The 17,958-nt window shown below is 38.4% G+C and overlaps 1 protein-coding gene across 1 annotated transcript; it reads left to right on the forward strand.

Annotated features, from left to right (window-relative positions):
- Window positions 1–669: 669 nt before the first annotated feature.
- On the forward strand, window positions 670–12,968 carry qdprb1 (quinoid dihydropteridine reductase b1). Its single transcript, XM_017715040.2, has 7 exons — window positions 670–874; window positions 1,452–1,544; window positions 2,036–2,132; window positions 5,701–5,841; window positions 7,723–7,831; window positions 10,413–10,496; window positions 11,429–12,968. Exons 1-7 carry the CDS (start codon window positions 782–784, stop codon window positions 11,526–11,528), a joined length of 717 nt encoding a protein of 238 aa, XP_017570529.1. The 5' UTR covers window positions 670–781; the 3' UTR covers window positions 11,529–12,968.
- Window positions 12,969–17,958: the final 4,990 nt, after the last annotated feature.

Raw genomic sequence — 17,958 nt, forward strand, 5'->3', positions numbered from 1 at the left:
TGATGGATTCTAACTGATAAATACCACATGTAACGTATAATGTGTCCTTTCTTCAGGTGGTGGACATGTCTATTAACAACCCTGAGAGGGGAAAAGTCATATTACGGTTAACCATCTGGACTATTAGGTAGTAGCATAACCGCTACCTCTCTACAAGTTCATTAGACACACGAGCGGATCCTAGGGAGTAGGGCATAGGCTTTATCACATCGGAATGGAGCGCTTCCCCACAACCGAAAGCGATTTCATTCTTCTTCGTCTCTTCTGGTGAGCTTCAGTTTTGGGAATGGCTACAACCGAAAAGGCGTAGCGTCACCTTCTGCACTACGATTTTTTACACTACATAGTTTAAACCGTACAAATAAAGCACCCATGACTAGAGGTGGATAATCCAGGTCCAAAAAAGTAAAAACCCTCACCAGGATTTTGTTCCAACACCTCAACACTTTTGCTGCTGGTTTGAGCAAATTAGAGAAGCGTAGTAGTTGGAACAAATTCCTAGGGAGGGTTTTTTGGATCTGGATTACCCACCTCTACCCATGACACATCTCCTTATCAAAGTGTACTGTTTTGATCAAATCAAACAACGCATCGTGCACGATAAACTCCAAACGCTTTCAAAAATCACTCCCTAGCGTAACGGCTCTCCGCCGCGGGAGGGGGCGACAGATACCTTCAGCCAAACTATAAACAAACGCAGAAGACGTGGAAACGATTAGACCGATTTGCTGCCTCATTTCTTTAGTTCCCTTTCCTTGACTGGAGCTGCGGGTGTCTGAACATGGCAGCGGCAGACGTTCATAAAGTCATTATTTATGGAGGGAGAGGAGCTCTGGGCTCAAAATGTGTTCAGTATTTCAGATCGAAGCAGTGGGTGAGTTCATCACGCTGCTCTCAACATCACGAGAACCATGAGCTCTAGCTTACTTGCAGCAGAACCGATAAACATAGCACCATAAACACACGTTCCATTGCACGGACGTAAGTGCGCTAGATCATCAGCGCTCTCATACACTTATTAAGACGAATGCAGGTCACTGAAGCCATAAGTGTACTGTATTTAGAGCTGGAGACGTAGACCTCCGTCTTGTTGTCTTTATATGTACTTCTGTATGACTAATTAATGCACACTTTCTCATGACAACTTTAACGTCAGTGTTTCAAGTAGACATTTCCATCGTCTAGATTAACGTGATATATGTGATCTCCACATATATCGATAGGTAAGTCCTTAAGACTGAAAAAAAAAAACAATAAAATATAAAAATCTTGGATCACGATAGAATTTAACAAAAAAAAGTGCAGAACGTACATTAGAGTAAAACGTACAAGGGAATTAAAACAAATTATTTAAGTGAGCACAATCAGGCACATGAAAAGAAATAGTTTTTGACTTTAATTTAAAAACTGTTTCTTTGACATCTCTTTAACACATGCCCCCTCCCCAACAGTGGGTTGCCTGCATTGACATAAATGCAAATGAAGAGGCCAATGCTAATGTCACTGTTCAAACGACAGACTCCTTTAATGAGCAAGCCAGCCAGGTGAGAGATGCAAATTTTAAAATTTTCATTTTGTGATGTCACAAAAAGTAACACCCATTTATATGTGTATGTATATACACTTTTTTTTCAACCATGGCCACGATGACCTAGTTTTAGAAGGATGATCTATATTTGTTAAGCCACTTTTTAAGATGATCAAATCGGACTAGTTTTCTGGGATCACTGTCACAGTATTATAGCCAGTCAATTTTATTGTGTGTCCTCAGAGGATTAAAAATATATATAAGATTCAGTGTGAAAACAGTGATATATTATCTGGCCAATCAGCAGTGACTGTTTTTCAGTTTATCTTGGAACAACTGTATTTGTTTGTCATATTTACATGTTTTCTCTGTAGGGGATGTGTGTTCACTTTTTCTCACTTAGAGAATTAACAAAACATGTAATTTGCACCAGCAGTATTCAAACTTTTGCATGTGGCTGTATGTCTGTGTAAGGCTCTGCACTTAAAAACGGACAAATCCTTTCAGGTTACAGCTGATGTAGGTGAGCTGCTGGGGGAAAAAAAGGTCGATGCCATTTTGTGTGTGGCCGGAGGCTGGGCAGGGGGCAGTGCCAAGGCCAAAGGTCAGAGCAGAACACACTACTGATTTCACTTTTACTGGCAGGGACTGAGTAATATGTAGGCCTGTCACGTCCCTACAATTTTAAATGATGATTAATAGCCATAGAAATCATTGTGATTATCAATGTAATTGTATTTTTCGTTCTGTGTATTCAGCTATTGAAGTCTAAAATGGCAAAACTCTCTGCCATCTTGCTGTCCATAGCTTTCTAACAGAGGTGTAAAGAGTACTGAAAATCCCTACTTAAGTACAAGTACTGATACTGTAGTGATAAATTACTCAGGTACAAGTAAAAGAATTAGTAAGTACTCAAATTACTCAAGTAAATAAGTAGTTCATTGAAAAACGACTTAAGTATTGAGTTACTTTTTCGTATTTCCACTGTCACAGCCTAAACATATTTCTGAGCTGACATCACTGGCCAGATCTGTACAGAAAAGCACTAATGCAGGTGTTCTGAGAGCTGAGACTGATCACAGTTCACTCTGCTAGAGAATATTTACACATCTTTCTGTGAACTGTGTAAGGAACAAGGTTTACATTACATTTCATGGTTAGATGATTATGTAAGACGCCCTAGTTTATCTGTTTCCAATAAAGTATTTTAGAATCTCTGAAAGACTGTGCAGAGGTTGTTTGAGTCCAAATTATGAGTCGATTGCTTAAGTAATGATGTTATTTTAGTGAGTCATGCTGCTCAACAGGTCCCTGGACTTTATATTTTTATTATATTATTATTATTTATGATTATATTTTCACTAATATCTGTTTCTACCATTTCTACCATTAAACTCAGCAGCAACATCAGCATGTAACCCAGCTTTGATTTTTACTATAATATATTTCATTATAAATCATGCTGATCAGTTCATACAGAATCAGACTTTATTACTTTATTTCACAGTTAAACAGCTAAACAGCCTCTCACAGTTAAAGACAAACACCAAGGCAGAGAGAGAGGAAGAGAGACAGAGAGAGAGAGAAGCATTTTAAAAGACAGAAGAAAAGCGCCAACGCGGTACCTACTAGCTCAGCTAATGCTCCTTCAGACTGAAGTGGAGTTGTGAGAGCGGATTTCAGCAGTTTTCATGTTTGGCCTCTGACAATAATGCTGTTTTCTTTAGTTCATGTGAAAATGAATACAGATGACTGTTTGGACATGGTCTGTTCCTCGTGTGTGCTGGTTATATCCTTCTCTGTCCCTCTCTGCCCTTCTCTACTAAACTGGACATCTCTGTAGTGTTTTTCCTGCCATAGCTGCTGTTTTTTGATTGGTGAATCTTTTAAATTTAACCGCACTTCATTTGTATTGATTTTTAAGCTGATCGCCTCGTAATTTATTTTTACTCTGCAACATTATTAAAAATGAAAATAGCGAAGTAAAAGTATTTCATTAAAAAATAACTCTAAAAAGTAAAAGTACTCTGATTTAATTTTTCTCCAAAAAGTACCCTTACAGGGAAAACTATACTCAAGTACAGTAACTAGAGTAAATGTAATTTGTTACTCTGCTTTCTAGCTGTCGTTACTTAGTAGCTCCTAACTGATGACAGAAACAGCTCAGTCTCAAATAAACAAGCATTACTCACCGCTGCCTTGCAAAGCTGGTATTAGCCAACATGAAATAAACTAATGTTGTTCACTGCTGCCCCCTAGAAGTGTTAACAAATAACAGTAGTCACAGTAATGGTTGTCACTGGTTAATCTGAATACTTCTGTCCAGTAAAAGGTTGTACACATAGAATTGTGAAGGCTAACAAATAAGGAAAATATTTGCAAGTAGTTTAAATAATTAGGCTCAAGAGATTATGTAATAATTGTGATAGGCCTGATATGATGTTATTGTGATAAATTGTGATTAAATCATGATACATTTTTGGAGCACTTGCAGGTGTCTTTACTATGTCTAGAAGACATTGCGGGTCGACCCACGGGGGTTGGGTTCCTCGGACTGAGCCTTGGTCCCTTCTAAGGTTTCTTACTCTTAAAGGGAGTTTTTCCTTACCACTGTAGTCACCACAAAATTGGCTTCACTGTGGTGATGCTCATAAGAGGCGTGGACCTGTTTTTCTGTAAAGCTGCTTTGTGACAACCTTGTTGTAAAAAGCGCTATATAAATAAACTTGAAATAAACTTGAAGAGTTATGCAATAATAAACAAGGAGTGGTATATCATGAGCTTATAGGTAGTACTGCAATCATGTTACACTTTCACTATAGATTTTATTAGATTTTGAAACAGACACAAAAACCGACTAACAAGAAACTATATACTCACAAACAAAAATAGCTTTTATCTCGGGCTGCTTCCTATGAACACGATTTCAGTTGCATTGCAAAAACATCAGGATATCTATACTGGAAACATCAAGTGTGCTTGTTGAGACACAGTGTAAGCGAACTAAGTACTTAGCCGCATTGTTAGCTTTACAGTAAGTCCAGGTCCAAGTCCCAGTGCCAAAGGCAACAGAGGCAAGGAAAAACTCCCCAAGAGAATGAGAAAGAATCCTTGAGAGCAACCAAGTCTGAAAATTGGAGCTCATCCTCCTCTGGTCCACACCAGACAACAAAACAAAAATAAGGCAAGAGCAGTAAGGATAAAGAATAACATTGACATGTTCCAATAATTATACATTTGTGAATATATAAAATAAAGAAGGCCTGTCATAGGACCAAAACATTTATATTAACCAATGATAACTGATAATTTCTGTCAGAATGTTATCGGAGTAACAAATGAGAACTACATTTATGAAAACCAGTGACAGCTGTTAGGAGCCTATCATGATGATGTGTAAGTATGAATAGGTGAACAGATCAGTGTATTGTGAGGCGGGTGAAACAACGTCTATGATTAAATAGCTCCAGTTTGTGCAGGCACCAGTATCATGAAAAGGATGAATAGGGCATTCAGTAGAGATATTCTGCGCAGCAGAAAAGTGACTGGACAAAAAGGAAGTTTCATGGTGGTCAAACTGGTCTGGAATGCATGGATCTTGCGGGCATTTGATCTTGGCAGATGAAACAACCATATCATAGCAGACAGGTATTTATTCAGCTCAACAAAGCTCCCGCTCAGGTTAGATCTTGCAACAGCAGCAGACTGGACAGAATAAGCAATCACATTGCAGAGTTGGAACTAGCTGTGGTATAATGAAACAGTAATCCACTGGTGTCTGTACATTACAATGATTTTACCCCATTTGAGGCTTACTGTTAGACACTGTGCAAAGCAGAGTAAAATCATGAATGCATGGCCAGAGGTGGCTTATTGCTTTTATAAAATGGCAGCAAAATACAATATGATAAAATGCAGCCATGTTCAATAAATCATTTACAAACCTTACAAACCTCAGAAAAGCTAAATATTGTGTTGCATATTGTGCATTGTGAAAAACATTTCAGGCATCGTAATATTACATTCTTGCTATATTACCTACTCTCAGCAGTGACAGTATACAGCTGTGGCTGCATGCTAGTTTGATAGTGCTTGGCTCTAGTAACTGTACTGTTCAGATTGTCACTAAATTGCCAAATAACTTGTGCTGACTATCTTCCCCTTATTGTCAGTGATGTATAAGAATGCTGATTTGATGTGGAAACAGAGTGTGTGGACATCTACCATCTCCAGTCACCTAGCAACCAAATACCTGAAAGAAGGAGGGCTCCTCACACTGGCAGGGGCTAAAGCATCACTTGGACCAACCCCAGGTACGTTCACATGCACTACTTTATCAAGTACACCTACCTTGTATCGATAATCTTTGGCCAAATATTTGCAAAAGTTTGGGCACCCCTGGTAAAATTATATGTTTATATCATTCTGCTGTCTTACAAAGCCAATACATTTTGTTTATCTCATGTTTTTTTCCTTCCAGTCGTCATAATCTTAACACTATAAAGTTTGGTCAGTAGGCAGAGCAGTGCACTCACTGCTTGACTTAAAACTCCAGCTATGAGGACAGCCATTGAATATCTTTATGAATAAGGGTGTGATTCATGTATATGGCTGGCGTTTGACTATATGTGCTGAAGCGGATGCATCAGTTCATGAATGAAGTTTCATGAATCGGACGCAGAGAAATTTCCTTTTTTTTTTCTTCCACATAACTTATAAATGAATAAAGGTCCAGGGAAAGGAACATTCAGTTGAAATCTGCAAATATACAAAAAGATCAAGTTCAAGTGTGTAGGGGCTACTACTCGCGACGAGCGAATCCGCAACAGACAGGCTTTAAGTCACTCAACGGGGTCTAGCCCTTTAAGAGACTCGAGGGGGGAGGCACTAGTTGGTTTTAGTTCAGTTGTTGTTTTGGAAGCGAGTTGTGAGTTTCGTTTTTGTCTCGTTAAATTAAAGTTTTCCCTCCGCGGGATTCTCCACTAACTTGAGCCTCCTTACTTCACGACCCGCTTCAAGTGTAACCAGTAATCAAACTACAACTAAAGGTGTGATATCCAACAAAAATTTGGATAAGTAAAGTCAAAGTCAATCATTCCAGGTTTTTCCTAACAAAAAACAACAAAAATAACAGAATACAAACCAAATTTGTGTCAACTGTTGAAATAAAACTGCTCTAATTTTAACATTTCAGCAAGATATGTAGACATGACATTCAGAGCCTAAACTTCAGCAACACTTTAGCCTCAAAATTCTCATCAGTCACCCTGGCTCTGTTTGTGGTGAGACTCAGGCCTGTGCAGCTGAATAATCTCTCTACTGCTGCAGAGCTGTTGCAGCTCCATAGCAGAACTAGATTTTTAGGTAAAATACTATAATTCTCTTTTGCTGTAAAATCAGTATAACACACAGTTCCACCAAAGTTTTCGCAATAAATGGTCTTAAACACTGGAGTTAACTCACAACTTCTTATTCACCAACCTTTAGTGCTGAAGATTGACGCACGGACTGCTGGACACAAAGCAGCACACACAACAGTCTCGCCTAGGAGCTAACAAAATGACAGAGAGAGAGAGATTTAAGACAAAAATTGATTATTTGGAGACAAACAGACGTATCTACATTTAAAAGCACTGCAGCTGCTTTCCTGATACATTTCATCTGCAATGAGAAACTGTCAAAAAGTCATGAGGCTGCAGCTTCTCTTTCACCAGCTTCTTGTTCCGATTGCCCCGTTCCACCTTATATGACACAGCAGTTACATTCTGGCACCTCATGCACCATTTAAGGTGGAATGGGAGAATTCGAACAAGAAGCTGGTGAATGAGAAGCTGACTTAAGACTCGTAAAAAGTCGAATGTTGAAAGACATTTTACAAGAAACAAGATATAGCTTCCTGACTGAGGTCTGAGAAAAGCACCTGTAGCATTCTATGGTTCAATTTTGCGCAGATGACCTCAAGGCTGTAGCAAAATTGTAGCAAAAATTATCGCTATAGCTACACAAAAATTTGTAGGCATGCAACCATTAGCTACATTTCATAAAACTGTATATTAGCGGCAACAGCTATTAGGTACAATAAATTGTAGTTAGCCGCAAAAGTAAAAGCAAACAAAGTGTGCAAAAAGCCTCTGTGACCTGTTTAGTCCACAAGTTAGAACAAATAAGACAATCCTTTATCTAACTTTTCATAGGTATGATTGGTTATGGCATGGCGAAGGCTGCAGTCCATCAGCTGTGTCAGAGTCTGGGTGGACCCAATAGTGGACTTCCTGCTGGAGCTGCTGCCATAGCCATCCTTCCGTGAGTATGCCCACAGCAACAACACTAACAGACTCATCACAATAAACCCAGCCAATGGGAGCACTATTGTTACATCTGGATTTAGTAGAAATTCACTGCTGAGTATTTGGTTTAGTGGGTCATTACATCTGTTAGAAGAAAATTCCCTGCTGAGGCAACTCCCAGAATAACTACAACTACTAAGCATTATCATAATGGCCATATTCAACATTAAAGTATTGCAGATTACATGTCTATTATTCTATGATTATTAAATTTAAGATAATCTTGTTAGTAAAGGGAATACCTGGGATTTTTCTGAATTTCTGCATAACTCAGTAGTTGAGATTCAAACAAAGTCATTGTGAGTAGTTTGATGTAAAATTATTGAGATGATTTCTGTAATCATTGGATTTCTTTTCAGTGGTGATAGAAGGAACCAGGGATTGTGGTGTGTATAACACAAATATAGCCATTTTATATACCGTCTAAAATGACCAGTGAACCTACACGTGTGTTCTACGTTTTTATATGGATGGTAATGGTAAACTTGGGGTAATCTGAAAAAAATGAGCTTTCTTTGAGGGCTAATTTGCCCTGCATGTACCTCCAGAGACGTTATAAAGGTCACGTTAGACAGGTCATGGGTTGAAATATGAATGGGAAAGATTTGTGGAGAAAATCCCACCCTTCAGTCAGCTTGTTGGTTACACTGCAAGCAGGAAAGCCTCCCTCGTTGTGGAGAGTAAGCATAGTAGCTAGAACAACCCAAACACATTTTTGTTAGAATTGAATAGTTATTTTAAATGAATGACTCTGATTATATCTTAACCATTCAGTTATACAAGGATGTTTTAAAAAATTGATGGATTTTTTTCTTTAATAAGAATTTTACACTGTAAATGTTGGCTCTTCTATCAATTGTAAAAGTTTGACTTTTAAAACTGTAACAGAAAAATATTATGGCACTTATTTGATGAATATACAGTACTGTGCAAATCACCAGTTTCCAGTCAGAATTATTCAGTTTTAAGTGTAGGTAACATGATGAACAGAAAATTACCCAAACACCTCTAGCACCTTGGGTATAATATCAGATCTATGAGTATTTAATATGTCCTCTCTTCACTTCTGTGCACCCTACTGCCACTTTAACTCTTCCAGTCTTGCAGTCTTGAAACAAATGAGTTGCCATTACAATGAAAGATTTTCCCAAACAGGTCATTGACATCAAATTCTTCAACGAGACACTAATATTCACTAATGGACACAATCGTCGGGAGATTGTAAGTTCAATCTCCAACTGTGCCACAGCCACTTGTGACTGGGATGGCCCTCCTTCCCCCGCAACACTACAATTCTTGATAAGACAGGCATCCGTTAGTTGATGTAACAGAATTGGCAGTTAGCCTTCTCCTCAACGCATGTTGAGCTGTCCAATGATGTTGCTTTAGTAGCAGTTTGAAAAGTTACATGGTGCTTCATAGAGCTAGCCTTCCCAGCTTGGTAGCATCGTGTGGTTTGGGGGACCTATGTTAGCAGGTAGAATTGGCTATGAATAAATTGGGTAGAAAAACTTGTTTAAAATAGTGACACTAATTTTCACACCAGCAACTACTCAAGTCACACCTTGGCACCTCATGTTTATTTGTCATGTGTGTTAAAAATATTTCTGAGACCATCAGATATAAGATAATCCACTTGCATAAACAAAGGACAAACTCAAAAGAAAATAAGGGAAAAGATGGAAGTTCCAAAAATGGGAGTGCTGGCAAACGTACAAGGCCTGGAAGACCCCAATTGTCATCATCACATAACTTAAAAGAAATGCTTTTTGACAGAGAGTAGAAAATCAAGTTCCACTGTTGCTTCAGATCTGAAAAGAAAATCCACAGATGTTTATTGTCCATTCTTCCATTGTGAGAAGATAACTCAATGTGATGAGTTTGAAATGATGTGTAGCTGTCCAGATGCTGTACAGAGAGAAAATAGACAAAAAAGAGGGAAAAAACTGTGTATATAAAATGTGTAAGGTTTGTGGACTGATGAGTCTAAATTTGTAATTGGGATTACTTGGATAATGAGATGCTGAAAGTGCAACCAACTGAAACTAAAACTGAAATTTGTTGTGTGGAAAAATATCCCTTGAGATTTCATCATAAAACTAAAAGAAAAGAATGAAAATAATGGTATAATAAAGGGTGAACACACTGTATACTAAAAATCTATTTTATTTGTTAAGACCTAATCAAGTTAGTTAGTTAGTTAAGACCTAATCAGACCTAACCCTGAAAAATGTATAACTTGTACTTAATGTCAGTTTTCATTAAAAATTGAATGAATGGAAGGGTGTACCTATTGCAATCTTTTATATCAAATCTGAAAATTTACATGCAGTCGTATGCAAACTTTTGGGCACTCCTTGTCAAATTGTTTTTTTTTTGATGTTCTAAGTGAACATAAATTAGCACAATCCACAGATAGCACTTCTATACATTTTAATGCATATTGAGAAACAAAACAATCTGTGTGTGTGTGTGTGTGTGTGTACTACATTAGTTACAGTATATACCATTTATGGTATTCGGCTGACTTCTTACAGAGTTACTCTGGACACACCCATGAACAGAAAATCCATGCCAGATGCTGATGTTGGTTCTTGGACACCACTGGAGTACATAGCTGAGTAAGTTTGTTCTGATAGTGTGGGATGATGTAGGCTGAGTGTGTATTTGAACAACAGTAAGACTTACAGCTTTAGGCAACACTGTAAAGATTACAAATGTATATTAGGAAGTAGTGAGCTATGGTGCTTACACTCTGTTGGTTGTACTTAAGCTGTTACAGAAGTACAACCACATTTATTTATAAATAAGATTTAAGATTTAATAAATAAGATTTATTTATAGATGTCTAAATACAGAGATGTTCACAGATCAACTGTTGGTTCCTTCTCCCATAGGAAAGGCCCTTAAAGACAAAATTACTCTGATACACAGAATAAGCATGTAGAAGGAAAACAATTAACCGTAATCCAACAGGAGATACTAAAAGATGAATTTCACATATTTTCATAAGCTCTGCATAATTCAGTTGTTAACATGTCCAGTGGGGCTTTGATGTAAAAAAGAGTCTAGAGAAGAGTCTCGAGTCAGAATTCTTCACAGTGGTGGTGATAGAAATCAGAAGTCTGAACAGTTCAGTGCTTCTTAAAGCGACATCACAGAAAGTTATTACATGAAATCATTATAAATACTTAACCTAATGCCTGAGACATTGTTATATTTTAGTTTTGAGAGGTTTTAGTCTAAAACATAATTTTTGAAATCTGTTTGGGGTGGAGAGCATTATATATACATACCGAGCATTATAAGGCAAAATACATTTTTCCTTTTCAGATTTTCCTCTGTATTTTTATGATCAACATTACAAATAAAGACTCAGTAGACAATTCTAGATTTGACTGGTAAATAAAATCGCTGCATTTGTTTTTGTAGACATTGTTGACTGGTTACTATCACCATCATTGTAAAAAAAAAAAATCAGTAGTGTACCTTAGGCTGTTGTAGTTAAACTGCTTTTTGCTTTGCTCATAAACCAAAATTATTTGTTTTCTAGATTATTCTACAAGTGGGCAACAGGAGAAGAAAGACCAGCCTCAGGCAGCCTTGTGCAGCTGGTAACCACAGGTGGCAAGACACAGGAAACAGCGATTTGACTGTTTCCAAATGTGTCTGTGTTTGATAGTGAGAATTCTGTGTGATTGTGTGTGTAAATATTAGGGCCAGACCAATATATGATTTTCCTGTAACAGCAGCTAATATTAAAGCCCCATGGATGCTGACAATCCTGATGGAAATATTTTGGTGAGTTGTTTATATTGTGATGAGCAGACACCTCTGATGTGAGGATTTAAGAAAATGGTTTAGCAAAAAATTAAATATACACTATTTTCCACTTACCCCAGATGTAGTTGACGAGCCAAGACATGTCTGGCCTTCAAGTTGTGCTTGTTAGTGCAGTGCTGGATCTACCAACTTAACATTGCTAACAAACACAAGAAGTCAATATTCACCAAAATCTTGTAAATATGTCCCCAAAACATCTCTCAACCTGCTCAAACTACATCAAGGACTTAATGAAAGTTGTGCACATTTGTCAATGTGTGTCAACTATAAAAATGAACAAAACCACCGTGTAGCTAAAAACAGTGTGGAGCTATTGTGATGCTGAAATATTTTTGTGATTTCCGTTGTTTATTTACAGATAGCGTCTGTTTGAAAATGCAAGATTGATAGTTATCTGTAAACAGAAAGAGCAGAAATCTGTACATTAATTTGAATTTGGCACAGCAAATTTCAGAGGCCAAACGCGTCTTGGTTGATTGACTACATCTAGGATAAGTGGAAAATCATGTAAATGAGAACTGTTTCTTAATGCATTTAAGCTCATAAACTTGTCTTTACCTCTAAGTCCTCTAAGCTGACAGTCACCACATTTATGTGAAGCCAGTGATGAACAAATAAAAAGGACATATGAAAAATAAGAACCAATTAGCAGAAACCAACAAAACCGCCAACAATGCTGTGAAGCTCTGAACCAATGCTATAATATTTAAATTATTGTGGTTTTATGATTTAAGTAATGTGAAAACTTGACAGTTATATTGGTCTACTCATAGTTGTTTATCTGAAACTATTATTTTTGTGCCACAGAAAGCTGATATTATCAGCTGATTTAGGTTATCTGCTCCTTAAAATCAATACCACAAAATTCATCACTAAAAGTTTGGGTGCCCATTTTTCTAAGTAAAATTAAGGTAAGAAGACTACTTCAGAGAATACATGTCTGTGCATCATAATGCACACTTATCATTTATTTGCTGAATTTTACATATTGGGGGGGAAAAAGATAAAAAACATCAAATGACCTGTGCAGAAGGCATCTTTTATATTTTATGTTTTATTTTTCTCCAATAAGTAAATAAATAAAAATTATGCACTAAATTTACCCAAAAAATTGCACATTTAAATTTGTTCTCTCAAACAAAAAATTGCAAACCGTCATGCCAAACACAAGAGGAACAACATGGAATGGCTCGTTGTCCTCACAGTGTCCTCCTTAAGCGTTAACACAAAAAAAAAAAAAAAAACCCTGAGGTTTGGTCATGTTGTGTGGATTACTTTGCCATCTCTTGGTTTAGGTTAGCGTTAACATTTAAATGGTACAGCAGTAGTGAGTGAACAGTTATCAGATTTCAGGTGATGCTCTGTTTAAAAACTCTCATAAGAAGAATAAAGTGTTTTCGTGGGAATACAGATGTTTACTTCCTGGAAGACATTCCACCCATTAGCTCAGTGAAGGAGAGAGGTAACATAAAGTCTCTTTAATTCCCCTCTCTTCGTCGGCCCTTCTACAGAGATTGATCTCGGACTTCTGTGGGCGTCACCCTGATTGGGAGTCACCCAAGTTCCACTTCAGTGCCTGAAAGCTGTAACTGCTGACCATTTAAGGTGGAATTGAAAATTCAAACAGAAATTTAACTTCAGCCTCGTAAGAAGAGTGAACTTTTTGCAGGAAACACCGGCTTTAATCTGTGTGCACGGTTGAGTGTAGTTTAGTGATTAACTTCCCACAGGCATCAAATGCGAATCTCCATTTGTAGAAGCGCAGAATTAAAACCCTTAAAACTGCAGTTTCCTTCACTGAGCTGAGAAGTTTTTCTGAGAACTCAGAAAAACATCCTCGCTGTTCTGCTGAAAATCACAGCTTTGTTCTGCATCGATATTGTCCAGAGAACCCAACAAACTTAAAATGAAGGTCAGATAGTTACAGAGAGCAGCAACACGTGTCTTACCTACTGATCAGAAATGAGTGGAACTCTGGCTTGCCACATCTGGTATATGTACTGTTTCTAGCTTCCCATAATGCACTACTATTGTACCATGTGTTCTGTTAAAACGTTATACACTGCTCAAAAAAATAAAGGGAACACTCAAATAACACATCCTAGATCTGAATGAATGAAATATTCTCATTGAATACTTTGTTCTGTACAAAGTTGAATGTGCTGACAACAAAATCACACAAAAATAATCAATGGAAATCAAATTTATTAACCAATGGAGGCCTGGATTTGGAGTCACACACAAAATTGAAGTGGAAACACACACGACAGGCTGATCACACTTTGATGTAATGTCCTTAAAACAAGTCAAAATGAGGCTCAGTATTGTGTGTGGCCTCCACATACCTGTATGACCTCCCTACAACGCCTGGACATGCTCCTGGTGAGGTGGCGGATGGTCTCCTGAGGGATCTCCTCCCGGACCTGGACTAAAGCATCCACCAACTCCTGGACAGTCTGTGATGCAATGTGGCGTTGGTGGATGGAGTGAGACATGATGTCCCAGATGTGCTCAATCAGATTCAGGTCTGGGGAACGGGCGGGCCAGTCCATAGCTTTAATGCCTTCAGCTTGCAGGAACTGCTGACACACTCCAGCCACATGAGTTCTAGCATTGTCCTGCATTAGGAGAAACCCAGGGCCAACTGCTCCAGCATATGGTCTCACAAGGGGTCTGAGGAACTCATCTCGGTACCTAATGGCAGTCAGGCTACCTCTGGTGAGCACATGGAGGGCTGTGCGGCCCTCCAAAGAAATGCCATCCCACACCATTACTGACCCACTGCCAAACTGGTCACGCTGAAGGATGTTGCAGGCAGCAGATCGTTCTCCACGGCGTCTCCAGACTCTGTCACATGTGCTCCGTGTGAACCGGCTTTCATCTGTGAAGAGCACAGGGTGCCAGTGGCGAATTTGACAATCCTGGTGTTCTCTGGCAAATGCTGAGCGTCCTGCACGGTGTTGGGCTGTGAGCACAACCCCCATCTGTGGACGTCAGGCCCTCATACCATCCTCATTGAGTTGGTTTCTAACCGTTTGTGCAGACACATGCACATTTGTGGCCTGCTGGAGGTCATTTTGCAGGGCTCTGGCAGTGCTCCTCCTGTTCCTCTTTGCCCAAAGGCGGAGGTAGCGGTCCTGCTGCCGGGTTATTGCCCTCCTACAGCCTCCTTCACATCTCCTAGTGGCGCCTCCAGCCTCTGGACACTACGCTGACAGACACAGCAAACCTTCTTGCCACAGCTCGCATTGATGTGCCATCCTGGATGAGCTGCACTACCTGAGCCGCTTGTGTGGGTTGTAGAGTCCGTCTCATGCTACCACGAGTGTGAAAGCACCACTAACATTTAAAAGTGACCAAAACATCAGCCAGAAAGCATAGGCACTGCGAAGTGGTCTGTGGTCCCCACCTGCAGAAACACTCCTGTATTGAGTGTGTCCTGCTAATTGCCAATAATTTCCACCTGTTGTCTATTCCATTTGCACAACAGCATGTGAAATTGATTGTCAATCAGTGTTGCTTCCTAAGTGGACAGTTTGATTTCCTTGGAGTTATATTGTGTTGTTTAAGTGTTCCCTTTATTTTTTTGAGCAGTGTATTTATTGTTTTCAATGTAATATGTATTAGAGTGTATAAAGTATGTACTGCTTTAGTTTTTTGAAGGGTTGGTATATTTTAGGTAAAATGTTTCTTCTTTTACAGTTGTGCATTGTGGAAAGATGTAAGTAATTATACAAACTTGCTTGAGGGCAGATATTTCATTTCTGCTGAACTTTCAGAACAAGTGAGTCTGTGCATTTTCTTTGTTGAGCTGGACACCTGACGATCTTTGATCTGATGCTGTTCAGATGCCATGATCAGGTGGCCCTGCTAGCCTTCTGGACGAGGTTGACTATCATGGAGCTTACAGCTGTCCATTGCTGTGCAGAAAGCCTCAACTGCATGCCACTCACCCTCCTGATGGAATTGCTACTTGAACAGACTCAAACAATTTCATTATAGGATTGCCTTCACCTGCCCCACAGTAGTCTGAGCTCTGCTCATATTCATACTAACAGACCATCGTTATATGCTTCTAACAGTATCACTGATTTTCAGGTATCTTTCTCCTTGAGACTCTGATAGACCTCTAACAGTAGTCCTTGTTTATCATTGGTTAATTTAAATACTTTTGTCCAATAACAATCAGTCCAGCTTGAACTCTGCACCATGCTGATTGTGTTAATTACAACGTCAATGCCATGTGAGTAAAATCTGTCACATGATACAAATGTTTGTTTAAATGATTAAATGTTTATTAAAAATTATATTTATATAATAAAATTATATATATAAATATTTTAAAATTATATTTATAAAAAATACAAATTATTTAAAAAGTTGAACAGAAAAATGACTGACAATTTCCATTTCCACAGCCCACATCCTCACACTTTTAGAAACAGTAGAGACTTTTTTTGTTGTTGTTAAACTACATTGCTTGGAAGCACAGCTACTATTTACATCAACTACTGTTTGGCACAAATTCTTGAAGATGATGTAACACAGTTGAGCTGTATAGTGCAAGTGGCGACTGTTGCTCACCTTTTCACCATCTAAACATTCTTATCTCTCAGTAGAGCAGTTTTACAGTCCTCTGTCAGTTTAACTTGACTGTAGATCTAACAGTTGAGATAGGCGGAGCAGGCAGTAAACTTTAATGTAGACTAAAGTTATCAAACCACACAGAGATGCAATGTTTAATATTGAGGCTTCAAAGCCTGCTGATTCATTGTAGTAAATCAAAGCTTGTATCAAAGTTACTGTTATCACTTTACTATGAAGTCTTGAGCTTCATAAAAACTCACACAAACTTATCTGTGCATCATAATTCAATGTCTCTATATATGTTTTTTCTATCTTTGCAATAATGTACAGTTTAAACATTTTCTGAATCTATAGAGTCTGTCTTTTTGATTCCATCTTACCCTAAGATTGAAAATGACTCATATCCAAAGTTATGAGGCTGTGAAGAGGGGTTGAGTAACATGTCATCTGCTTGTGTGTCCTTCTACATTTTGTGTGAAATAGACCAATGAAAACTCTGGAAATCACTAAGGATTTACCCATCACATGGGAAACCCTTCACTCTTCATTCACTCGACATAGGGGACATGAGATGGTGTTCAAAAAGTTTGCGGCTGCTGCTGTGGTTTTGGAAAATAGCAGATGAAGTTAATGTATTTTGATGTAAAATACCTGGGTATGATATTTTATGTATGTACAGTATCTCACAAAAGTGAGATGGTCTTGGCAATAAAAAGATTGAAACTAAGCTATAGCATAGTGGCCAAGGTCCAAGGATGGGGGAGTAGCTAAGTAGTGTGCTACTTTCTTGTAGTTAGCTACAAATATTAGTAGCTAGTAGCTGTAGCCGCTACAGGCTTGAGTCAATCCATGCAAAATGAACCACAGAACGCGGTCGTTCACTGGGCTGGTGGTGATTGTGCAAACCTGACTGAGCCGCAGACAGTTTGAGCAAACAGGCATGTGCTCGCCCCACATACTGATCACCCCTTACTAGTAGGCTTAACTCAGGGGTTGCAACCGAAATGTTAAGAAGAGTCGTTTCGTCCTTTCAACAAAAATCAAATCACCTTGGTAGCCACAAAATTTTCTGTCTGCTTTACCATCTTGGCTATAAGTATATCTCAATGTGTGCTGATGTTATACTACAGGCTAAAAATATAAACACAAACACAGACTTACTTTTCTCTGCTTTAACCTTTAGCTCAGCTATAGCCGCTTTTCTCACATCTCGGGATGCTTCTCCGTGAGTTTGTTATAAAATGTCTCTCAATGTTTGACTTTTTATGAAGTTGAAGTCGCTTCTCATTCTCCAGATTCGTTTGAATTCTCCAGATCTACCTTAAATGATTGCAGATGGTCCTGCTCCACCATTTAAGGTGGAATAGGAGAATTCGAATTAAAATCAGGAGAAAGAGAAGCGTCTTAGGTTTCGCGAGTTGCTACAGGTTAAACATATCAGCAAACCAGTGATTTATAAATGTAAATAAGTCCATTCATCAAATCATGGATGTTCGTCTTTTTTCTTTTTGCTGTTTCATTATCTGGGTTGCTGTGTGTCCAGTAGTCGGTGCGTCTTTAGCGTTAAAGGTTGGTAAATTAGCAGTTATGTGTTAACTCCAGCGTTTAAGAATGTTTATTGTGAAAACCATGTTAGAATTGTGTGTTATAATG

This window comes from Pygocentrus nattereri, chromosome 22 (assembly GCF_015220715.1).
Source record: "Pygocentrus nattereri isolate fPygNat1 chromosome 22, fPygNat1.pri, whole genome shotgun sequence".
Taxonomy (NCBI): domain Eukaryota; kingdom Metazoa; phylum Chordata; class Actinopteri; order Characiformes; family Serrasalmidae; genus Pygocentrus; species Pygocentrus nattereri.

Bases quoted from the DNA above. Each gene is read 5' to 3' on its own strand.
- qdprb1 (XM_017715040.2), top strand. From the start codon at position 782: ATGGCAGCGGCAGACGTTCATAAAGTCATTATTTATGGAGGGAGAGGA. The intron at 2,133-5,700 runs GTCAGAGCAGAA...CCTTATTGTCAG, and splicing joins GGGCAGTGCCAAGGCCAAAG to TGATGTATAAGAATGCTGAT. The intron at 7,832-10,412 runs GTGAGTATGCCC...GACTTCTTACAG, and splicing joins GCTGCCATAGCCATCCTTCC to AGTTACTCTGGACACACCCA.